Source organism: Balaenoptera ricei, chromosome 1 (genome assembly GCF_028023285.1).
Source record: "Balaenoptera ricei isolate mBalRic1 chromosome 1, mBalRic1.hap2, whole genome shotgun sequence".
In the NCBI taxonomy this organism is placed as follows: Eukaryota; Metazoa; Chordata; class Mammalia; order Artiodactyla; family Balaenopteridae; genus Balaenoptera; species Balaenoptera ricei.
Genome location: NC_082639.1, coordinates 166384349 through 166410035, shown reverse-complemented (window position 1 = coordinate 166410035; position 25687 = coordinate 166384349). Strand labels below are relative to the sequence as shown.

General features: G+C 39.9%; 1 protein-coding gene and 1 non-coding gene across 2 annotated transcripts in view; both read right to left on the bottom strand.

The window, feature by feature from the left end:
- EFCAB2 (EF-hand calcium binding domain 2) overlaps nt 1-25687 on the bottom strand; it is a 119101-nt gene that overhangs the window by 18630 nt on the left and 74784 nt on the right. The window contains exon 3 of the mRNA XM_059905282.1: nt 2662-2734. Within this exon, the coding sequence (XP_059761265.1) occupies nt 2662-2734 (73 nt within the window). The remainder of the gene's footprint in view (nt 1-2661; nt 2735-25687) is intronic.
- LOC132354669 (U6 spliceosomal RNA) lies at nt 12000-12105 on the bottom strand. The gene has a single exon (XR_009499364.1). It is a non-coding gene; the product is annotated as a U6 spliceosomal RNA (small nuclear RNA).

Here is a 25687-nt window from a genome sequence, read left to right as displayed (position 1 = left end):
GCTCTAAATTAATATTAAAGGAAGAATTGTTTAGTAACCTCTATGTTGGCAAAATTTTTATTAACCTTTCTCACAGTTGCTGGGTTTTGTGATATTCCTAACAGGCAGAGATTATTTGGGGCAAGTGGCTAACTACAGAATATTAAGTGGAGGGATCAATGCTGAGTGATTTTTTAAATGATCTATTTCAAGAGATACATCGGATTTCAAGTTGATCTCCAGGAAGTGGAGGGCTGAAAGTTAGTATGCATCGACACTAAAATTCAAGTAAATGACAACTAGAGAACCACACACAGATTTCAATTTTTTACAGAAGAATTTTAAAGCATAGTCATTATTTCATTTCAGAGCAAATGAGGCAGAAACAGTTTCAGTTCTGAAACTATGACAGAGCATTTAGCAATATGACATTTACCCCTAGATGTTTACTATTATGTAGCTTTGATTTTCTAAATGTATTTGAATCATACAAATATCTACATGCTTTTTTCCTCTCAGTTATTTGGGAAACTTCAAAAAGGGTAGTCACACCCAAAGCTTTTTAAGCACTTGGCTAGAATTTAATCTGAATAAACTGTGTTGTGAGCAAGTATAGAAAAACATTTATGGGCTTAGGCAGCTCAGTGATCCCTACTGGTCCATAACTGTTCTAAATATCTGTAATTTTCAAACGTTGTGTCAATGTACCTAAGAAAATGGTAAAGACAAAATAAAACATTGGGACCTGAGCACCTACTGTGGTTAACTGCCCAAACCCATGGGGGCATTTTGGTAGAGAGCCACCTACAGAGCAAGCAAACCCAAATATGCACTGAGGGCCCACAAAGTAACAGCTGATTCCTCACAGTTATTAAATTTAATCCTCATAAAAACACTATGGTATTTTTGCATTCCTTTTGCAGATGTGGAACCAGACTTTGAAAGATTAAGTGGCTCACCAAAGGCGACATGGCCGTAAGTGGTAGCTATGGGATTTGAACCTAGATCTCCTGACACTAGATGTGGTATTTGCTCTACTTTGCCAGAGAAACCTATAGATCAGGAGTTGGCAAACTTTTTCTGTAAAGGGCCAGATCCTTTAAGCTTTGCAAACCATATGGTCTCTTAACTCCGTTCTTGTAGTAAGTAAACAGCCATAGATAATATGTAAGTAAATGAGTCTAGCTGTGTTCCAATAAAACTTTATTTACAAAAACAGGTGGTGGACTGGTCCAGGGGTTGTGGCCCAGGGGCTTTGGCCCAGGGGTTGTGGTTTGCTGATCCCTGCTACAGATTAAAACATACAAGCAAACCATAAAAGAATTAGGCTCTAAAGTTTCTCATCTACTGACTTTCAGAGACATTTTCATTACTGCTCCCTTACTCTACTCAATTACACACAATAATTATGATTTCACTGTAAATTCATCTTCCAGTTCCTAGGTCTTTCACAGTGCCAACTTTCCTCTCCCTAACACAAACTCTAGCTTTGATGATAATCACTTTACGGGAGTGATCAAAACCTTTTTTTTTAAACAGTGAGGACCAATGAAGGAAAACAGATTTTTTTTTCCCCCTCTGCTCAGTAATAATACCTTTACTGGATCCCAAAATGAAAAAACAATTTCCTGCTTTACGAATACTTTTAAATGCTAATGAAAAATTGGTACTTCTTTTTAGTTATCAAAATGCTAACGTGGAGCAACAGAGCCATCTTTCTAATCTTCCATGTGCTTTAGGATTCAAAACATGTCTTCTTATACATTATTTCATTCATCTTTGAAGCAAACTCTGAAGTAGGTGTCGTTATGGAGAAACTGATATTCACAGAGGTTAAGCGACTCACCGAGTCGCAACTCCTTCTCTTCTGTGTAACACTGAACAAGCAAGTACTGTGCTGGGTGCAAGAAAGAAGGAGATAAATAAAATCACACTTCCTTGCCTTTCTCCTTACCCTCTTTGTTGATCCCTGGCCTCCATCAAAACCCACATACCTAGATAAGCTATTCTGAAAAGATTCTTCTCCTGGTGGTTGCCCAGGTAGTTTTTTTCCCCTTCAGGCCTCTGTCTTGTTGAACTGAAAGCTGTACTTGAAATCAGATTGGACACTTTTCTGGAAAACCAAACAGGGCATGAAGCTCTCTGGTCTTGGGCTGTTCATCACCGCTTTATGAGATAATTCCCTCCAGCAACTCATCTACACTATTACAAATAAGCATTTTCAAAATTCAATGTCAAGGTAGTTATTATTTTATTTACTACTGCTTCTGAAAGTTAGTTATATTTCCACAAATATATTCTGTAGTCTCTACTGCTTCTATCCCCTTTGAACTGACGTTATTTACTATATTCCTTCACCTGTCAATACTCCCTCTGCATATAGTCAGTCCCCTGTGTCTACCGGCCTTTCTTCAACTAATTATAAAGTGTGTAATATCTAAAGTGAGGTCCTTACTTGATCCATTGCATTACCTGGTCATAAACATTTCTTCAAGATCTGATATTAATTCTTGCAGATCCTGTTGATTTGCTAATTCATATAGCTGTCCTAATGTCTTCACTGAGCACATTTGGTAGTTTAGGGCATTTTTCACTTCAGGGAAGGATTTTTTTTTTTTTAATTACAAGAAGATGGAGTCGCACAGAGAGTCTGCTGAATGGAACTTTCTTAGCCCGACTTACCTCTGCAATCAGATCATGTAGCTCTCCTTCACTAGGGCAGCATCCTAATGACCTGATAATTGTTCCGATCTCTCTGGGGAAAAAAGCAGTCAATTGCTTTAGAATATAAACTCTGAAAAGACAAGTGCTATATTTCTCTAAATTATTTCAGAGCAGATGTAGCATAGCAAACAAAGTCATACAATAAATATTGCCTCAAGAGGATGGAAGATACTTTCTGAGGAAAGAAAAAGGCAGACAAGTGAACCCAAGAGAGAAGAAAGAAGTGTTTGTGTTGACTGGCAAGTGCAAGCCCTGCCTGGGCCAAAATCCAAAAGTTCTAGAAAAGGAAAAGAAAGGAGGGAGAAATAAGAAAAAGAAAGGTCAGCCACTTACTAACTGGCTTTAAGTGTTCGTTAATTCTTTTGAGCCTCAGTTTCCACATCTGTAAACTGGGGATGATAATTTGTAATGTGGTGCAGTCTACATTAGTGGCAGAGAACCTAAAAGCATGAGCTTTAGTGGCAGACTGCTAGGGTTCAAACTCCAGCCCCGCAATTTGCTAGACTGGGCAGGTTAAGCCCTGTGCACATAATCCTGCCTGGTAGGTAAAACCCAGTATCTCCCTTGAAACACTCAGAACTAGACTGGGAGCAGTCTAAGGGCAAAGAGCCATCGTAACATACGCACAGCTTTCGGCAGAGCAGCCACCCAGTAAATATCAGCTACTCCCCACCCCGCCCCATGGTAATTTAATTCAATTCAACAAATGGCCTAAGGAAAGTAGAAATTATATTCAGTACTCCCTGGGTGCTGAGACAGAGGATTTATAATAGATTGTTAAATATTCCCACTTAAAATGATTAAAAAGTTGTGACATTTTGAATGTTAATTTCACAAATATTCACTTAACTAGAACATTTAGCTTCTTTACCATTCTGGCTAATATTGGTGGTGTTATAGTTACTCTCTATTTTACTGAGAAAATATTTTAAATAAGAATTTTTAAGTTCTTCACTTAAGGAGGCTGCAGGATGAGTATCAACTTAAGAGAAAAACCTAAAGTCAGTAACCGTGGAAGACACGATTCTCGACGTTCACTGATTGATCTGAAGGCCAGCTAAACATGTAAGGTCTTCACGCCAACTCTATTTCACACCTCCCTGAGCACCTTAGGCTCAACACCTCTGCACTGCTTTTCATGCCCACAGCCCTCACTGAGGCAGGATCTGAACATGATGCTACTACTAGACACTAAAAATATTTTATGAGATTATACTTTCTCTCAAGAAGCCCCTAAAGATGACCCATGAAACTGGCTAACACCAATGTAGTAATGTTCTTGTAACATCAGACGGGGCTATTGCATACATTAGAACAAACAGTTAATGAGGCAGGGACAAAAAATATAATTTGAGAAGTATTCACAGATTTATCCCCTCTGTAACCTTCTAGGCCTTCTGTTCTTCGAATCAGAGAACTGCTTCTACTCCAGACTCAGCAGGACAAGAATAAAGGCTTCCTTAACTCACAGAAACAAAGGGAGTGTAGGGAAGGGAGGAGGGAAAGGCCTGAATGCCCTTGCAGGTTAGAAATCTCAGGGAGGTGGGATGGGGAAAAAGAGAAATTTCAGGCCTGAGCTGCGCAGTACCGTAGCTACTACCTCCATCTGGCTATGGGGCTCTGGCAATGTGACTAATCCAGACTGAAATGGGCTCTAAGTAAAAAATATACACGGACTTCAAAAACTTAGTGTGAAAAAAATGTAAAATATCTCATTAATAATTTTAAATTGATTACATGTTGAAATCATAATATTTTAGACATATCAGTTAAATAAAACATATTGTTAAAATGCCCTTTCTTTTACTTCTTTAAAATATGGTTACTAGAAAATTTTAAATTATATGTGTAATACTCCTTTTGATGGTACTTTTCTAGGCAATAGCTGCCATCATGAGTCACACTTTGCAAAGACAAGTACAGTACATAAAGAGAAAATTAGAATTACATTGTGCTGTGTCAGCAACATAATCAATCCCCTCCTTGTGCTGCTCTGAGAAACTTTCAACCTTATTTCTTTATTTATTGGCTGCACCTCGCAGCATGTGGGATTTTAGTTCCCCGACCAGGGGCTGAACCCGTGCCCCCTGCAGTGGAAGCGTGGAGTCTTAACCACTGGACCACCAGGGAAGTCCCTCAACTATACTTAAATGAATTCCTTTGTCGCTGGCCCAGGTCTCATGTCTTCTGCCAACATCTATGAAACAGTAACAGACTAACTTACTAGCTTTCAAGGGGGATAAAAGCAAACCATAGACCTGACATGTATACGGATGCACAGGAGAAAATCTGGGCTGGAAACACAGATCTGGTAACAAAGCCACGGGAGCAGAAGAGCTCCTCTAAGAAGAGTATCCCGGCTGGAAGAGATGACGAGCCAGGAAGAGCTCAGAGTACCTACACTGACACAATGGTCTAGTACCTGCACTAGACACAGGGAAGAGGAGCCAGGTGGTAAGCAGAAATTCAGGACACGGTGGTGTCATGGAAGCTAAGGAAAGAGATGGAAAGATTGAGTCATCTTTGGTGTCAAATGCTGCTGAGAGGTCGAGTAAGACAAGTTCTGAGAAATGTCCACTGGATTTAGTAAAGAAGGAAATCAGTTCTGATTTTTGATCAAGGATGTTTCACTTGAAAGTGGGGGAGAAATCAGATTGCACTGGGTTGAGGTAGATGGATCTATAAAGTGAAGGGGAAGAAGAGATGTCTGGAGGGGGACATGGTGTCAAGGAAGATTTTTTTTTTTTAATTTAAGACCAGAAAGAGGTGACCATGTTTTAATACCAATGGGAATGAGCCAGTGCAAAGTAGAAGGCTGAGGAGGGCACCATCAACTGAGCAGGTGGGCTTCCAGAGGAGGTGGGAAGGGCTGGGCCAGGCGCTTAGTGCTGTGTCCACACAGCCATCCAATCTGAGGTCCTGCCACCAGCAAGTTGCTACCTGTGAGAGGGTGGCAGGATCCTCCTCGCAGGCTTAGAAAATTTTACTCTATCCCTCTTTCTACTTCCCTTTGAAGAACCTATCACCATCTTCTGTTCTTCTGAGTGTATCTAGCTAGATTGTCACACTTTGCCTATGCAGACCACAGAAAACAAAGCTTAATGATGTCCTCTAAGCATCAAGAAACTTCTTTCTCTCTAGTCCTGAAACACAAAGGCCTGATGATCTAAGAGAAAAGGGCAAAGACCCTGCGGCTGATGAGTCCACAGTGGCCTAAAGAACAATACAAAACTCAAGAGCTCGCCTGTACACAAACAACAGGTCTGCTAGCTCACCCACCCTGCCTCCTGTGGAAAGCTAACCTCTTCCTCTGTGCTCCGGGGCTCTGGAAGCTGTGGTCAGGATCCCTTCGGCTGAACTTGGCACAGAGGAAGGTGATGCTACCCCCGCCTTCCGGCCTCGACATCTCAGCAGCACAGTGATTTTCCTTGTCCTTGTTTTTCCTAAAGACTGCATTAGCCTTGGGATCCCAGTACAATATGAGAGCGGAGGAGGAGGGGCCAACGAACTGCTAATGTTGAACTTTGCCTGGTCTTGGCACATGGGAAAATGGAATTTGATGAGATTTAGAAAAATACAGAAATGTGACACATCTTTTTCCTCTAGTCTATCATGCACTTCATATCTGTAAGACTAGTTTGTGGTTGGGAGTGGGATATGAAGGCCTGCCTCGCCTCTGTGTGGAAAGGCAAGGTCCTCTGCCAAGAGTGAATGGGGAGGCACGGGCTCTCATCTACCACCCACCACCACGACCTGCCTCTCTAGGCACCCATTTTCCAGACGGCGAGCCCAGCCCTCGCTCTCACACTCTAAAGCCTATGCTTCACCTGCATATATGCACCTACTGCATATTCTCTGGGTGCCCCTCCAGAACCCCTCTCCATTCTTCTCCTGCTCCACCCCCTGAGGGCCTGACCTCCTACTGCACCGGCTCCCTTGGCCCCAGGCTTCCGGCTGCAGCTGTCCAACTCAAGGCCGAGCATTGCAGGTTTCTGTTGCTGGGTCACATGCTGCCCAAAACGTAGGGGCTTAAACAACAATGAGTTCTTATTTTTCACAATTCTGTGGGTTGGCTGGACGGTTCCTCCACTGGTTTCCCCTGGGCTCACTCACGCAGCTGTGTTTAGCAATTAATTAATCTACACATATGGTTGTTCAATATTCTATAGTCAACCATTCAAAACTGCCATTACCATCATCCTGGATTCTGGGCCCCTTAACTTCCATCCTGCCTGCTCTAATGATCCAGAACCCTGAGCAGCTCTAACTTTTACTTTCCTGTTCCTGCAAAGCACTGCTGGAAGAAAATAATTAACGAAAAACAAAACAAATCAACCATGGCCCACTACAACTTCATGCCATCCAGCATCAAGTATCCTGGACGTCACCTGACAATCCTTTCTTTCATCTCCTGTTGACTCCCTAGAAAACGCCTCCCAAGACAGCTCTTTTGAAGCCTCTCTTGCCTCAAGCTCCAAAGCACTGACTCCCTTAATCTCAGCAGAAAACCCTGTCACCTCCTTCACTGAACAGATGAAAACTGCTAAGGCTGGCACCATCACCAACCCTCCGACCACCTGCTCAGTCAGCTCAGGCTGCTCTAACAACACACCACAGACTAGATGGCCTAAACCACGAACATTTATTTCTCATAGTTCTGGAGGCTTGAAGTCTGAGAGATCAAGGCACCAGTGGATTCGGGGTCTGGTGACAGCCCTCTTCCAGGCTTGCAGACAACCACCTTCTCGCTGTGTCCTCACAGGGTGGGAGGAGAGGAGAGCAGGCTGTGGTCTCCCTCTTCTTCTGGGGGCCCTGATCCCATCACGGGGGCTCCACTCGCATGACCTCATCTAAACCCAATCACCTCCCAAAGGCCCCACCTCCAAATGCCATCACATTGGGGGTTAGCGCCTCAACACATGAATATGAATTTGAGAAGGACTCAGACATTCAGTTCATACCACCACCTTTCCAGGCACTTCCCTCACACCACTTTAGAAGTATGTACATGCCCCCTTCCTTACAGTCTCAACCTTGGAGGAATAAAAAGTGCTCCTCCTAATAAAGCTAACCCCTCTCAGTTTTTCTTAGTTCCAGTCTTGGCTCTTATTCTTGACGCACCTGCCTCTCTCACCATCTTCACTCTTTTCCTTTATTAGTTGCTTCCTCTTTTGCTGTAAAACATTCACATATCTTCCTTAACTTGAAAAAATTTCTGATAGGTGCCCTACCACCTCCAGCCATTCTATTTCTCAGCTTCCTTTTGCTATCACAATACTTCTTCTAAATTACTTATCTTGTAACTGTCGATTCCATTTCCCACTCATCCACTCCACACCTAACCTCTCTGCAAAATCCTGCCATCACTGGGTCTCAACCCATCAATCAGTCCATGTCTCTCTCTCACTCCCATGTTCCCTTCCTTATCTTCATCTGACCCTCTCTTCTTCCTATAGCCCCCTTAAGTGCCCCCTGCCCAGTACCCTTATTTGCAAGATGATCTCTACTGTTAAAAATATTACAGAAGGCTAAGAGAATAAGAAGTATCTTAGATTTGGACAAAAAGAAGACCACTGGTATCTTAATAACAGCACTTACAGAGGAGAGAGGAAGAGAACTGCCCCCCCCCGCCCCCAAGAGTGCTAGTGGTAAGAAAGTCTAGACCACAAGTACAGAATACACAGTTGAGGAGGATGCCTACTGAAGAGAATGCATGCCACACCTAATGGCACAGCTCCACAGCACTTACTCTGTGCCAGGCACATTCCAGCACAGGGCATATATTAACTCATTTAATCCTCGTCGCCCTACGAGGTAGGTACTACTATTATCTCCATTTTACAGATGAAGAAATTAAATCCCAAAGGTGTTAAAGAACTTGCCTGAGGTCACATATAGCCAATATGTTAAAGCAACGACTTCCTCAGGACTAGGGAAATCTCGGCAGCTGTGGAGAAGTCTGACAAGTGGGCTAAGTAGAGAATGGGGATGAGAACAGAAACAAAATCTCTCACGACGTGAGAAAACTAGATGAATTAGCTTTTTGGCTTAGGAATGGACATCTCCTCTAAGACTCCTAGAAAGAACAGACTTCACATCTCACTCATCTCCCTTATACCACGATCATGATTTGTACAGATGTGAGAAAAAATATCTCCTCACAATAGCTCTGTGTGGTAGGTACTATTGTTTTACAAATGAGGAAAACTGAACCACAGAAACATCAGGTAAATTTCCCAAGATCCTAGTAAATAGTGGAAATGGGATTCAGACATACACAAGCTAGAATCTATACTCTTAACCACTGCGCACTGCTGTCTCTCATAAATCTCAACTGAGCATTTAGTTAGGCTTAAAGGAGATCTTCTTGACTATAACAAGGTGCTTCTAAAGAAAGCTGTGGATATGCCACCCTATGAGAGCCTTGAAGATAGATCCAGGGATCACAAACTGATGACCCAAAGAACAAATGTGGCCCTCAGATAAGGTTTTGTTTAGCATAGCATTGGTTTGCTTCTTTGTTTAGAGGGGACATACATAAATATCATGAGACCTGTCCTACACTTCTGATTCACACACTTATATTACAGGCCCAGTCTATGTAGGAATCTGTGTTCATCACTCCTGGAAAATATCAATTTTGTACTGTTTAGGAATTCACCTGCAAGAAGCAGGGGAAGGAGCCAAATGGCTTCTTAGAGTTCTCCCCAAGTGGTCTGACTCTAAGATTATTTTTAAAAACACAGACACACAAAACCTGTGGCTTATAAAAGAGAATGTTCTTGTTCTCAGAGGATACACACTGGAGTATTTAAGGGAAAAGGTCCCAGTGCCTACAACTTACTCTCAAAGAGCCCAGCAAAATGAAAATAATAATAAAATGCATAAATACATACATATAAATATATACATGTACATACATATTAATATGTATGTACATATATATGGAGAAAGTGCACACAATCAAAAGCAAGTGTGGCAAAATGTTAAAAATTGGCGAATCTAAGTGAAAGTACACAAGGGTTCAGTGTACCATTTACTATTCGTCCATAAGCCTGAAGTTTTTTAAACTTCATTTCATTCTCATAATCAAAACCAAAGTAGTAAGAAATTCTGCCTTGTATAAACTATTCATAAAACAATTTGTTCTTTCATGTTATACTATTTTTACCATTTTGGCTTGAAAAGCCATTATGACATTAAGGATGTCTTCGCCCTCAGTTTCACAATAAAATATATTAGTTACAACATTTTTCCTCAGTATTTTAGAATTTAATATTGAAAACTTAGCAAGATGATAGATGTAAAGTATTCTGTTTCATGAAGTCCAAGCAGAGGTGAAGCTGGATAGCAGTCTACCATTCTTTCAGGTAAAAGAAAAGCGTTTGAAAAGGATGGAGTCCTTTTCATCCCTCGACCAAACAATGAGAAGGCAGCACGGGGAACTGTTCCTGCTGCTGCAGGAAAAGGGCTGTTTTTTTTGTTTTTTTTTTTAACATCTTTATTGGAGTATAACTGCTTTACAATGTTGTGTTAGTTTCTGCTGTATAACAAAGTGAATCAGCTATATGTATACATATACCCCCATATCCCCTCCCTCTTGGGTCTCCCTCCCACCCTCCCTATCCCACCCCTCTAGGTGGTCACAAAGTACCGAGCTGATCTCCCGTGCTGCTTCCCACTAGCTATCTATTTTACACTGGTAGTGTATATATGTCCATGCCACTCTCTCATTTCGTCCCAGCTTACCCCTCCCCGTGTCCTCAAGTCCATTCTCTACGTCTGCGTCTTTATTCCTGTCCTGCCCCTTGTGAGTGACTCTAACAAGCTCTGGGCTCAAGCTCTCTAAAGATGAGTAGCACGTCCCAGCGGAACAGTCAGATCAGCCTCTGACCCATAAGGCAGCTCAACGGGAGGTGGCTTTCTGTGGCCATTGGTTGACTGCACCGCCCTGTAAAAGCCACAGAGAGGGCGACCGAGAAGAAAATAATGCAAAGGCAAGTGAGGTGGGGAAGGGAGGTGATGTTTAAATACTCATAGCCCCTTCCTCTCTTGTGAGCTCTTTCTTCAAATGATACCGGATGAGGTATCATATTTCAAGAGGCCTCCTGGGTTCCTAAATAGAGTCCTCAAGAGGACAGTAAACGGCAATAACAGCAGAAGCAAAGGTAACTCGGAGCTTCTCTTTTTCTCACAGGTCCTGAGGCACCAAAGACCAAATGATCCCCTGGGCTCCTCTCACGTTATAATCCTAGTGCCAAGAACACGGGACGCAGCAGAAGGGGTCAGGTGGGCTCTGAAGAACTCAAGATGGATCTGGGTGGGACTGAGACCCTGGCCATTCTGAAGAAAACCATACTGTGAACATTCAGCCCCATGTGTTGTAAGGCTCCTAAAGGTGAGCTAAGAAAAAAGGAGAAATGCAAGAAAGAATAGAGGCCAGAAAAAGACCAGGTCATTAATTTTTTAGGAAGAGAGAGGTGTGAAAAGGAAGAGATCTAAAAAGGAAAACGTAAGAAAACACTGAAAGAGGTGAAAATATAGTTTTAGGAGACAAGGAATAGAAATGTCAAAGCTTAATGAAAATAAAAGAAAGAAGTTCAGAAGTAAGAGGAAATAAGATAGTAGACAGGAACTTGAAAATGAAATAAAAATATGAAATAAGAAAGTAATTGACAGAATTATATGTAATATTAAGGCTGATTAACCTATTTAACTTCTACTGAATGAGATTTTGAATCAAGTGCATTGATTGAAAATTATGTTAAAGTAACCTTTTAAAATTATTTTAGTATTATTAAAATTATTAAAGTACTTAAAATTATTAAAGTCACCTTTAAAAAAAAACTATTTAAAAAACATATTGACGTCAAAGTAGTAAAGTAAAATTAAAACAGTTTTTAAATTTTAATAATTTCTTCTAAAGTCTTTCTGTTAGGCTTTTGGAAGAGTAGAGAGAGAGAGAAGGCATAAACAAACTCATTTGTGTACAGGAGTGTGCATGTGGTCAACTGGTTCCTCAGGAGGAAAAGCCCTGATCAGGAGCATTTGTATCTCTATTGGTCAGTTTAAAGATGCCAATCTGACGTCAAGGCGGAGCTGGGAAGAGATGCACAATAGCACACCATCACATGGTATCCTCACCATACAGGAGACATAAATCATCTCCAGAGCATAAATAAGACAAAAACATAGTAGAGTAATTAGGAAGTGGTAAGTTTTGAGTATTTGTTAATTTTGTTATTTTTCACTGGTAATAAAAATATTTATTTTACATTTTACATAGAACAACTTGGAAAAGTATAGAATGCTTTATAAGTTTGTGTGTCACCCTCGTGCAGGAGCCACACTAATTTCTCTGTACCATTGCAGTTTTAGCCTAAGTGCTGCCCACGCGAGCACATTTGCTTTAAGTGTCATTTACTTGTAAGTTTATATAACTTATTATTATTTTTTTATAAGCAAGTCATCTTTTTTTTTAAATTAATTAATTAATTTATGGCTGTGTTGGGTCCTCGTCTCCGTGCGAGGGCTTTCTCCAGCCGCGGCAAGCGGGGGCCACTCTTCATCGCGGTGCGCGGGCCTCTCACTATCGCGGCCTCTCTTGTTGCGGAGCACAGGCTCCAGACGCGCAGGCTCAGTAATTGTGGCTCACGGGCCCAGCTGCTCCGCGGCCTGTGGGATCTTCCCAGACCAGGGCTTGAACCCGTGTCCCCTGCATTGGCAGGCAGACTCTCAACCACTGCGCCACCAGGGAAGCCCTATAACTTATTTTTTGTAAGTTAGGTTTTGACAGTGGCTTGCAGCATTCCTGAAAACTTACTCATCGGTTCTTATGAGCTGGTACAAGTCAACATGATTTCACTCCAGCACACCACTGATCCTGTGAGTCCCAGCCACGTCATTCAACAGGTCAAGTGACTTCTGCCCTGCCATCTCTAGACAGGTGCATCTCCTGAACAACCAGCGTGGTTAGGACCAACTCACTTAGTGTTCTACCATATACACAAACCAGAAACGAATACAACCTATGTAAAAAAAAAAAAAAACTTTTTCCTTTGGAAAAAAAATTTTCTTCCTTTTAAATCAATTTCATGGACTTTTATCAGGGAAGTCCGATTTTAAGGACTTGAAGTGAAACAACTGATTTTCATTTTCTCTGAAAGCCCTACCAAAATTGAGGTGTTGGTAATTTTTTTTAAATTCCATGAGGGACTTCCCTGGTGGCGCAGTGGTTAAGAATCCGCCTGCCAAGGCAGGGGACACGGGTCCGAGCCCTGGTCCGGGAAGATCCCACATGCCGCGGAGCAACTAAGCCCGTGCACCGAAACTACTGAGCCTGCGCTCTAGAGCCCGCGAGCCACGACTACTGAAGCCCATGTGCCTAGAGCCCGTGTTCCACAACAAGAGAAGCCACTGCAATGAGAAGCCCGCGCACCACAATGAAGAGTAGCCCCCTCTCGCCACAACTAGAGAAAGCCCGTGCACAGCAACGAAGACCCAACGCAGCTGAAAAAATAAATAAATACATTTATAAAAAATAAAGTCCTTAAAATCTGCAGAGACATTTGTTTTATCAGAGTAGATTTCTCTTACATTGATAAGAACTGCAAACTAACTCCAAAAGCCTTTTTGGTTAAATACTGGTTTAACTTTGGTTAAGAATTTGTTTCCACAGCTGCACTATATACAGAGTAGTAGATATGGAGGTGAAATCATTCCACAACAAATGAGTCACAATAAGGTTGTCCAATAGTGGCATCATCATTTAATTTACATACGGCAATTGGACCACTTAAAATGTTTGGCCAGGGGCAGGCTGGCTCTTGGTAGGCTGCGTTTCGGTGAGTGCAGTATCATGTTCCTGACACAAGGTGGAGCCAGTGGCATTGAGCTAGGTTGTGAGTCTTCAGCTTAAGGGCAGTCTAAGGTCAAAAAGACCACAAAGTGAAAACCTGATTCAGGATAACTGCAATTCTAAGGGAGAAAAGAATAGGCAAAATATTGTACCTCCTCTATGAAATAGCTGACACTAGGCTAAGTATGAGAAAATGTTTAAAGCAATTCAAAAATGTATAAGAAGGAACAAAGTAGGATTTGAAAATGATTTTTATTTATTCAATAAATATTTTTGAACACTACTATGTGTCAGGTAGAATAGAAAACAAAACAAAGACCTTGGCCTTGTGGAACGCATTTTTTCACAGACTAAGCTTATTTTGGCAAAGCCATGACATGAAGCTGAAATAATGCCTCATCTCCTTATTTAACAGAACTACTCTGTTCAAAGAAAGGCCTCGGGACTTCCCTGGCAGTCCAGTGGTTAAGACTTCGCGCAGCACTATTCACAATAGTCAAGACATGGGAACAACCTAAACGTCCAACGACAGATGAATGGATAAAGAAGATGTGATACATTTATACAACAGAATACTACTCAGTCATAAAAAGAATGAAATAATGCCATTTGCAGCAACACGGATGGACTTAGAGATTATCATAGTAAGCAAAGTGAGTCAGAAAGACAAATACCATATGATATCACTTATATGTGGAATCTAAAATATGACACAAATGAACTTATCTATGAAACAGACTCACAGACATAGAGAACAGACTTGTGGTTGCCAAGGCGGAGGGGGGTGGAGGAGGAATGGATTGGGAGTTTGAGATTAGCGGATGCAAACTATTGTATGTAGAATGGATAAACAACAAGGTCCTACTACATAGCACAGGGAACTATATTCAATATCCTATGATAAACCATAATAGGAAAGAATATGAAAAAGAATGTATATATGTATAACTGAATCACTTTGCTGTGAATAAAATACTTGAATTAAAAAAAAAAAAAGACTCTGCGCTTCCACTTCAGGGGGCGCAGGTTCGATCCCTGGTCGGGAACTCAGATTCAGCATGCTGCACAGCACGGCCAAAAAAAAAGAGAAAAAAGAAAAGGCCTCTTTCTCCAAAGTTCCCTATAATAAGTGAGGATCATTTTTCCACTGCTAAAATATGCTTTCTGAAAACCTTCTGTTATTTCTTATATTTTCCTATGAGCTACAGTTCACAGCCTCCAAATGAGGAACTCTGGATCTACTGCGTATTCATAAAAAAAAGGCTCTATAAAATATTGGACATTATAGAGAGAGATATAATAAATAAATAAGTTAATGACATCTTTACTTTTACATCTGCTATGGCTCAGACACTGCCCTAAGCACTGTGGTTACTGTCATGAATTAAATATACTAGGTCCCAGATCTAACCATGGAACTCACAATCAGGTAGGAGAAAGTACACACACACACACACACACACACACACACACACACACACACACACAAATAAGTATGAGATAATTTTAGGCAGTGATAAATACTATCAAGAAATCACAGACTTCCCTGGTGGCACAGTGGTTAAGAATCCACCTGCCAAAGCAGGGGACACGGGTTTGAGCCCTGGTCCGGGAAGATCCCACATGCCACGAAGCAACTAAGCCCTTGCACCACAACTACTGAGCCTGCGCTCTAGAGCCCGCGAGCCACGACTACTGAGCCCGTGCACCACAACTACTGAAGCCCGCACACCTAGAGCCCGTGCTCTGCAACAAGAGAAGCCACCGCAACGAGAAGCCCGCGCGCCACAATGAAGAGTAGCCCCCGCTCGCCACAAGTAGAGAAAGCCCGCACGCGGCAACGAAGACCCAACGCAGCCAAAAATAAATAAATAAATAAATTTATTTTTTTAAAAAAAAGAAATCACCATCACCACCACCATCATCATCATCATCATCATCATTGTCATAACTGTAGTAGTTTACTAGAGCTGCCATAACAAAATACCATGACTAGGTGGCTTAAAGAACAGAAATTGATTTTCTCACAGTTCTGGAGGTTGGAAGTCCAACATCAAGGTGCTGGCTGGTTTAGTTTCCTCTGAGGCCTCTCTCCTTGCCTCGCACATACCTGTCCTCTTGCTGTGTCCTCACGTGGTCTTTCCTCTGTGTGCCTGCGTCCCTGGCATCTCTCTGTGTGTTCAAATTTCTTCTTGTAAGCCCACAAATCAGATTAGATTAGGGCCTGCCCTCATGCACTCATTTTAATTTAACCACTTCTTTAAAGACCTTATCTCCAAATAAGATTATATCCTGAGGTGCTGGGCACTGGAGACATAACTTGTGGGGGAACACAATTCAGCCCGTAACAATAATAATAATTATTACTATACTCCTGCTCCCACCATCATTCTCTGACCACCATTCTTGCCTGGACTGCTGCCACAGCCCTCAGGCAGTCATTCGGCTGCTGCTCTTACCAACCACCTCGACCCATTCTCCTCACGGCAGCCAGAACAATCTTTTAAAAGTGAAAACCACAGCATGCATTTCCTCTGCTTAAGACCGTCCAGTGGCTCTCCAGTGCACTGATAATCTAAACTCACTTTCATGACCTACAAGGCTCCACATAATTTGGCCCCTGCTGACCTTTCTGACTTGATCTTATACCACTCTCCTCACAGCTACATTGTTTTTTTTTCGCTTTTCTCCAACACACAAACCCCTTCTCTTCATAGGGCCTTCATATTTGCTCTCCCCCAGTTCATCACATGGCTGTCTCCTAATCTTAAAGATCTTAACTCAAAAATTACCTCCAGAGAAACTTTCCCCGACCAGAATGTTTAAACTGTTCCATCCCACCTAATCACCCCTCCTTCTCTAATACATCATCCTATTTTTAATTTATAGCACATTTTATTACCTCATCCTGTTTTAATTACTTCATAGCACTTATTACTATGTGAAATTATATCTATTTATCTGTTTGCTTGTATACTGTCTGTCTCTTCTTTCTAAAATACAAGTTCCATAAGGACAGAAGCCTTTCACTGCTGTATTTCAACACTCAGAAGGAGCTCACACCTCATAGGGACTCAGTAAATATATGTTGAATAATAAATGAATACTTTTCTATTCATTCACTCATTTAATTCTCACATCAATCCATATTGTAATACCCACTTTAAAAATAAGGAAACTGGAACTCAGAGAAGCCACTTGACCCACTATAGGAACATGACTAGTATGGAGCAGAACTGGAGGCTGGTCCCCCTCCTCTGACTCCTGAGATTCTGTCTCTCAGCATTCTTGGCAATAACACCTTCTTAGAACAAATCATGGTGGTTAGTGTAACTTGGGATGAAAAGTAGTGACAGAGAAAAAGACTCAGATGCAGATCTGAATCACTATGCCTTCTGCATTTTTCTCATGGATGTTCTGGTTATAACAAGGGTTTAATAAATGTTTACTAAATTAATTGACTAAAACATTTTTCATTGTTGTAAAAGGGCTAAATAATTCCAAATTCAACATTGCCAAATGGCTGCTCACTGCCCAAACAATGCAAACAAATAAAAAGCTTAAGAAATAACACTGAAACACCATTGGGCAAACACTACAGTAATCATTGTTATGGATAAGATCAACCAATGGATGCTAAAATTAGTGGGCAAATATTGAGGAGAAACAGGATGTTTGCATGGCCTTGAAATATCTCCCCAGGATATTTACTAATTACAAAGGGGAAAATAACAACCTTATAGTGGGGAAAACCTGGCAGACGCTACCTTAACCAAGAGAGCAAGGTTAACATCAGCACTGAGATATATCAACATCAAGTACCCCAGCCATGGTGCTCTGAGAAAAATACAAAATCACTTCTATGGTATTCTTGCCAAAAATGCATTACCTCAATCTATGCATGACAAAACATCTGACATACCCAAACTGAGGGACATTCTACAAAATCACTGAGCAAGACTTTTCACAAGTATCAAGTCATGAAAGACAGAAAGATTGAAGAACTGTCACAGAATGGAGGACCTAAAGAGATACAATAACCAAATACAACACAGGATTCTGCATTGGATCCTGGAAGAGAGAAAGGAGATTAGTGGAAAAGCTGGTACAAATCAGTAAGATCTATAGGTGGAGTTCATGGTTTTGAACAAATGTTAATTTCTTGATTTTGATAACTGTGCTATGGTTATAGAAGATATGACCATTAGAAGAAGCTGGTTGAAGGATACACAGGAAAACTCTGTATTATTTTTGCATTTCTGTAACTCTAAAATTAATTTCAAAATAAAATGTTTTTAAAAACATCAAAAAGATTAAATTTTAAAATAATGGCATACTAAGTTCCTTTTTTCTCTATGGGCAAAGAATGGAGATTTCTGGTTAATCAGATATTTTTAAAGAGTTACCACTTTTACATATTAGGGATATTAGCCATTTGCAATATAACATTCTCTCAAGTTGTCATTTATCTCTTGATTTTTCAATGTGTTTTTAGCTTGAAAAAAACTTTTAAGCAGAATGTGTCAATCTTTTTACTTTTGGATTTTGAGTCATTTTCTCTACTCCAAGTTCATAAAGGAATTCATCCACATTTTTTTTAATACTTGTAAGATTTTATGTTTTACACTTAGATTTGTGTTGCATATAGACTTTACCTTGGTATACAACCTGAAGTACAGACCTAATTTTATATATTTTTAAATGGCTATCTAGTTGTTAAGTCTATTTTTTCCCCACTTACTGGAGATGTCACCTATATCATGTATTACCTTTCCATTGGCACTTGGGACTATTTCTGAATTTTCTGTTCTATTTCATTGGTCTGTTATGCCATACTCTTTTAATTGTAAAGGATTTGTAATATGTTTTAATATCAAATAAAGCTAAATTTACCTCCTTGCTCTCCTTTATCTGCATTTTCTTGGCCATTCTGCTTATCTGTTTTTTCATATGAACATTAAATTCACTTGTCTAGCTCCAGAAAAGAATTTGTTGGTATTTTAACTGTGTTTATATTAAGTTTATAAGTTGATTTAGGACTACTTGACATCTTTGTGATTTCAAGTATTCCTATCCAAAAACACAGTACATCTTTCCATTTGTTCAAGTCTATTTTTATATATTTTTCAGGTTTTCCTAATGTAGCACTGTATTTTTTTGTTATATTTATGTCTATACATTTTAACTTTTTTGGTGCTATTGTAAATGGGTCTTACCTTTCATTATATCACCTAACTGGTCATTATTGGTATAATTGAAATCTTTTGCTTTCTGTATATTAAATTCATTTCCTACAACTTCATTAAACTTTCCTTTTCTGTGCAGTAATTTTTCCACTGATCTTTTGGGTTTTCTGGATATTTCATGATTTCATATCTGCAAATAGAGACAGTTCTCTTTCTTCTACCGTTTCTACATTCTACCATTTTGTGTCCAATATTTATGCCTCTGTTATTACTTGTCTAACTGCTGGCTAAAGCCTCTAATACTAAATAATAATGGGGAATATGGATATTCTTATTTTGTTCCTGAATTTAATGGAAATGCTGATTGTGTGTCCTCATTAAGTAAGAAACTGGATTTTAGGCTGAGATATACATATTTCATGTTACGGAACTATTTCCTCAAAATCTATTTCATTGAGTGTGATGGCTAATTTTATGTGTCAACTTGATTGGGCTTAAGGGATGCCCAGCTGGCTGGTAAAACATTATTTCTGAGTGTATCTGTCAGGGTGTCTCCAGAATCTAGCATCTGAATTTGTAGACCTAGTAAAGAAGATTGCCCTCCCCAACTTAAGTGGGCGTCATTCAATCTGTTGAGGTCCTGAATAGAACAAAAAGCAGAAGAAGGGCAAATTTGTTCTCTTTGCTTGAGCTGAGACATGCATCTTCTCCTGTCCTTGGACAACCATCCTCCTGGTCCTCAGGCCTTCAGGCTCAGAATGAATTACACCACTGGCTTTTTGATTCTCCCGCTTGCAGATGGCAGATCATGGAACTTCTTGGCCTACATAATTACATGAGCCAATTCCTAAAATAAATCTCCTCTTCTCTTTCTCTTTCCTTTTCTCTCTATTTTAAAGATATACATGTCTTTAAAATTATGAATGTGTGCTGAATTCTGTCAAATGCTCTTAAGTATCTATAAATATGATCCTATGCTATTTCTTCTCAGGTCTACTAATATGATGAAATACATTAATACACTTCCCAACATAGAACTATTCTTTCATTCCTGATATAAATTCCATTTTGCTTTAATATGCTATTGCATTTTGTTGCAAGTATTTTATTTATAATTTTTGTATAGATGTTCATAAGTAAGATTGTTTTGTAGGGTTTTTTAATGCAATCTTTATTAAGTTTTGGGTATCAATATTATAGTCACTTCAGAAAAATAATTTGGAAGTTTTCCTTTTTATCTTATTTTCCAGAAGAGATTAAGTACCATTGGGAGTAAAATATTTTTAGGTTTGAAAAAATTCTATGAAACCATCTGGATTGAAGCCTTTTTGTGAAAGAGCTTTTTGAAAACTTGCCTACTGATTCTATGTAATTTAGTGTGTTTAGATTTTCTACCATTACTGGGATCAGTTTCTCTGTTTGTTTGTTTTGTTTTGCTTTTTATTTTCGGCAATTGACTTTTTTTTAAGTGTATAATTCAGTGGTTTTCAGTATATTCACATTGGTGAGCAGCCATTACCACTACTAATCCTAGAACATTTTCATCACCTCCAAAAGTATCCCCCTACCTGTTAGCAGTCACTTCTCATTCTCCTCTCCCCCTACCTCCTTGCCATCATTAATCTACTGTCTGTCTCTATGGATTTGCCTATTATGGACATTTCATATAAGTGTCATACAATATATGGCCTTTTTTGTCTGGCTTCTTTCACTTAGCATAATGCTTTCAAGGTTCATCCATGCTGTAGCATGTATCAGTACTTCATTCACTTTTTATGGCTGAATAATATCCATTATGTGGATATACCACATTTCTTTATCCATTCATCAGTTGACGGAAATTTGAATTGTTTCTACTTTGGGAGTATTATGAATAATGCTGCTATGAACATTCATACACAAGTTTTTATGTGGACATATTTTTTCATTTCTCTTGGGTATATACTTAGGAATGAAATTCCTGGGTCATATGGTAACTCTATGTTTATATTTTTGAAGAACTACAAAACTGTTTTCTAAAGTGGTTGCACCATTTTAGACTCCCACCAGGAGAGCATGACGGGTGTAATTTCTCCACATCCTCACCAACATTTGTAACTTTACTTTTTAAAATTATCCTAGTAGATCTGAAGTAGTATTTCATTGTGGTTTTGACTTCCATTTCCCTAACAACTAATGATGTTTGGCACATATTTATGTGTGTATTAGCCATTAAATGTGTTCTTTGGAGAGATATCTATTCAAATCTTTTACCGACTTTATAAATGGGTTATTTGTATTTTTATTATTGAGATATAAGAGTTCTTATATATTCTGGATGCTGGACCCTTATCAGATATATAATTTGCAAATATTTTCTCCCATTCTGTGGCTGTCTTTTTGTTTTCTTTATGGGGTCCACTGAAGCACAGAAGTTTTGAATTCTGATGAAATCCAACTTACCTATTTTTTCTCCCTTGGTTGCTTATGCTTCATGTGTCGTATCTAAGAAACCACTGCCTAATCCTTGGTCACAAAGATTTACACCTATGTTTTCTTCCAAGAGTTTATGTTTCTTCCTCTATTTTGAGTTAAGTTTTGTATATGGTATGCTTCATTCATTTGCATGTGGATATCCAGTTGTACCAGCACCATTTGTTGCAAAGCCTATACTTTCTCCATTGAATTGACTTGCCAACTTCGCTGGAGATCAATTGACCATAAATGTAAGGGTTTATTTCTAGACTCTCAACTCTGTTCCACTGATCTACATGTCTAGCCTTATGCCATATGCCAGAATCACAGAGTCTTCATTACTGTAGCTTTGAAGTAGATTTTGAAATAAGAAGTGTGAGATCAACTTCTTTTTCAAGATTGTTTTTGGCTATTCTAAGTCCCTTGCCATTCCATATGAATTTTAGGATCAGCCTGTCAATTACTGAAAGAAAAAAAAAAGGCAGCTGGGATTTTGATAGGGATTGTGTTGAATCTGGTGATTAATTTGGGGAGTATTGCCATCTTGACAATATTAAGTGTTCCAATCCAAGTACACAAGACTAGGATAAGCTTTGACAAATTATATTTAATTAGAAAGTTGCCATTTTCAGCTAGATTTTCAAATTTGCTTATAAAGTTGTACAAGCCACTCTCTTATGATATTTTAAAATTTCCTGTTTTGATGGTTATTTCCACAAAGTCATCTGTGCATTTGTGTCTCCTTTAAAAAAAAATTGCCATTGGTTTATCTTTTTTTTAGCCTTTTACCAAAAAACAGCTTTTCATTTTATTTATTAGTTCCTACTATTTCCCTGATTTCCAGCCCCGTTAATTGTTTTTATCTTCTCTCATTCCTCCCTTTGCTTTCTCTCAGTTTACCCTTTTTCCCTAGCTTTTTGAGTTGAATGTCCTATTCATTTTTTTATGCCTTTATTTTTCTTGATATAGGCATTTAATGAGTTTTGATTTGATTACATCACATAGATTCTGATGTCATTTCCATTTTCATACCTCATTTCCATTATAGTTATTTTCAAGAAGTTTTCAATTTCATGGTTCTAAAATTTCCCCTTTGACCTAAGAATTGTGTATAGACTTTAAATTTTTTCTAGGTTGAGCTCCAAATTTGGGTGTGAATGAGATCTCCCAGGAAAGGGGGTAAAGTAAAAAGATGGATGGAGATGAAACTCTGGTGGACATTAATAAGCCAAATAGAGGGATAGTTGTCCCCAAAAGGAGCTAAGAAGAAGAGTCAAGTTGGAGATGTTGGATGAAAACAAAAGGTGATGTCATGGAAAACAAGGGACAAGACAATTGGTGACCTCAGGGAACACAGTTAGAATGGGAATGGGGTTGGTAGATAGAAGTCAAATTACAAACTGCATGTTGAAGAATGAACAGAGTGAAGGTTATCACTAAAGCAAACTCCTTTTTTTATTAAGATTCTTAGCTATGAAGAGAAAGACAACGAATGAACATAAGCTGGGGTGGGGGTTACTGGGTAGAAGTTTTAACTGTTGTTTTTGTTTTATATGAGAGACATTTGTGCAGCGGGGTAGTTTAGAATAATAATGGAGGCTTTTCCATCCATAATTCTTTGTACCCTTCCCCCAACCTAGGCAGCTAGGGCATTCCAAGTTCACTACCTCAGGGAGAGGATAACTCAGCAGAATACAGAGATCAGGGTGAACGCCAAAGAAAGCTTAGTTATGGAAAGGGATCATTACTTGTGAGAGTGTGGCTAAGGCACCTACACTATCCATGCCTGCCCCTGTGGAGACATCCTTGTTTCTGCCTGGCTTTAGGCCATGTGCGCAGGAGAGCCACCAGGCCTTGTTAGCTTGGAGAGCTCTCAGCGCCAGCTCTATGCTGCTCTTTCGCTTGCAGTCCTAACAACCGGGGCTTATTATGGACAGCTCTGTAAGGCCACCGCACAGACACGGTCATCCAAAAATTTTCCCAAGCTCTAATTAAGATTCCTTTGAGCACAGTATGGGAATCCCTCTTGCTCCATATACCCCTGTCTATACCTGCTGCTGTGAGACTTTGTAGCACTGAAGTTTGTTCTTCAAGTCTCTGGTTCAAATCTGCTCATTTTTCTGTGGTTTTTTAGCTTCCCAGGTTTTTAGCTCCCCAGGTGATTCTAATGTGCACCCAGCACTAGGAACTACTGCTGTAGTCCACATGCCAACCTACCCACCATCCTGTAGCTAATTTCCTTTCTAAAAACCTGAGTCTAGTCTTATCAATTCTCTACAGTTATGGATTTATCTTGCCTACACAACTGAATCCAGTCTCCTTAGGGCAGCGAATAATCACTCTCTGGCCCCTAACCCACCTTTACACATGCATTTCCTAATAACTCCCCACAACTAGTTACATACCTGCTGCTGTATATAGACAGACAATGCTGTACACGTTACAGAACCCAAATATTAAATAGGTTTGTCTTTAGTAAGTTTATAACTTAGGAGAGACAAGACTATAAGCTTTCAGTTAAAAATATAAATACTTCTAGAGTTAAATTAGCAAAGGAAAACCTAAAATGAGCTCTCAAGGTTAGAAACTCTTACAAAATGCATCACTAGTTTTCAGAAAAAAGTAGACATCTGAGTGCCACTTCTCAGTAATTCAAACACTAAAATAGAAGAAGGCAATGGGTTAGGAGCTGGTGTGGCTACCATGCCTTTAAATAAACCAAGAGCTGCCTTGAATTACAGCGCTTACGGCCTGGCTTCTGGCCTGGTTTCATTTCTGCATTATACAGTGGCACCTCTAACACTTGTTTCTGAATCCTTCAAAGACAAAAATAATGAATTCCCATGCTCCTTGGGACCCTGCTACTGTAACCGAATCTTCTCCCTTTCATAGCCACCTGAATAGAACCCATACCTGTCCAGTCTTTCTCACCTCCCCCCAGGGAAAGAACAGATTTAGACATCTTGCCTTATTATCTCTGTAGATGAAATGGATGCACTTTCTGTCATTCACTCTATCTAGAATACATAAAACACTCAATTCCACTGCTGCAATTGACTACAGTTTAGACAAAGTTACTTGCTCTGTGTTCAAGGTGGAACCACTAGTTACGCCTACTGCCCTCCAACTAAATTTGCGGCAATTTCAAACAATGTATCTGATATCCATAACTTGTGATTTGTGGAAGAAGTCTTAAAGGGAGACATTCTTCATGTCATGCTTGACTGGAGTAGCAAAACAATAATGGCTCTTCTTCTCTACCCCAGCAGCCCCCTCTGAAGGGGCCACCCCATCAACCAACTTCATTCAGCCTAGGACATAGCTTAGTAAGATACCTAGGGGCCCCAAAGCCTTCCTTGAGTTCCTGTGAAGAAAATTCAATAAGGAAAATCTGTGAGGATAATGGTCACTGTTATAACAAACACCAACATCCAGTGGCATAATACTATTGTCACAGAAGTGGCTTATATTAAATTCAAAATGAGTTTTCCTGATCAATAGGTGGCTTTCCTCCAAAAAAATCGTTCAGGGACCCAGCTCCTTCTATCTTCTGGTTCTATCATTTTCAATACATGACTTCCAACGTCACTGTGCTTGCCTGTATCAAGCTAGAAGGGGAAAAAGCCTGAAAGATCACACGTGGAGGTTTTTATGGATCAGGCCTAGAAGTGGCACACATCACTTCCACCTACATCCCATTGGCCAAAACTCAGTCATAATTCCCAGCCTCCCTGTATCTGCAAGAGATTCCAGGAATTATAGTTTAGTCCATGTTCAGGAAGAGAGCAAACAGAATTAGACCACCCAATCCCCACCACAGTCGACCAAAATGACATGAATCCGTAGCACTACCAGGGAAAGGGGGTGCTAAGAAACCAGTGAGTTTATCACAGAGCTCCAAGTGGCCTAGAAATTGGGTTGGAATGGCCTAATATTAGGCTTATACAACCTCATCAGGATTTGGGGGTCACCATACCAGACAGGCAATAAGGTACCTGACAGATCCACAGTCTTCCTGAGAGTTTCTTAGTGTATATATTGTTATGTTTTATACCATTTGATCCGCCTCCTTAGGCACAGCTGCTTTAACCAGAGATGGCTACTTAACCAAAAAATGATCTCTCTCCCTATAGGCCTACAAAAGAGAGGCCTATGAAGTTGTCTACTGCAAGAGCACTGCTCAACAAAAGCACTCTCTACTCAATATTGACAAATAGCCAAAGCGGCCTTTTCTCTCTTCTTCCTTGGGAGTTTTAAAGGAAGAAAAACAGAGAGAGATACAGATGAAAGAGAGATGGAAGAGGAATAACAGAGAGAGAGAAAACAGCAGAATCAGAAGGCATCAGAAGCCATGAGTAAGTAGAAGCAAAGGGACAGGAGACACACAGCAGAGGTTAAATTAGTCAGTAGCAAAGTAGGAAGAAGAATCTGGAAGAGAGGGAATAGAAGTATATGAGTAAACAAAGGGGAAAGGTGTGGGGGGCAC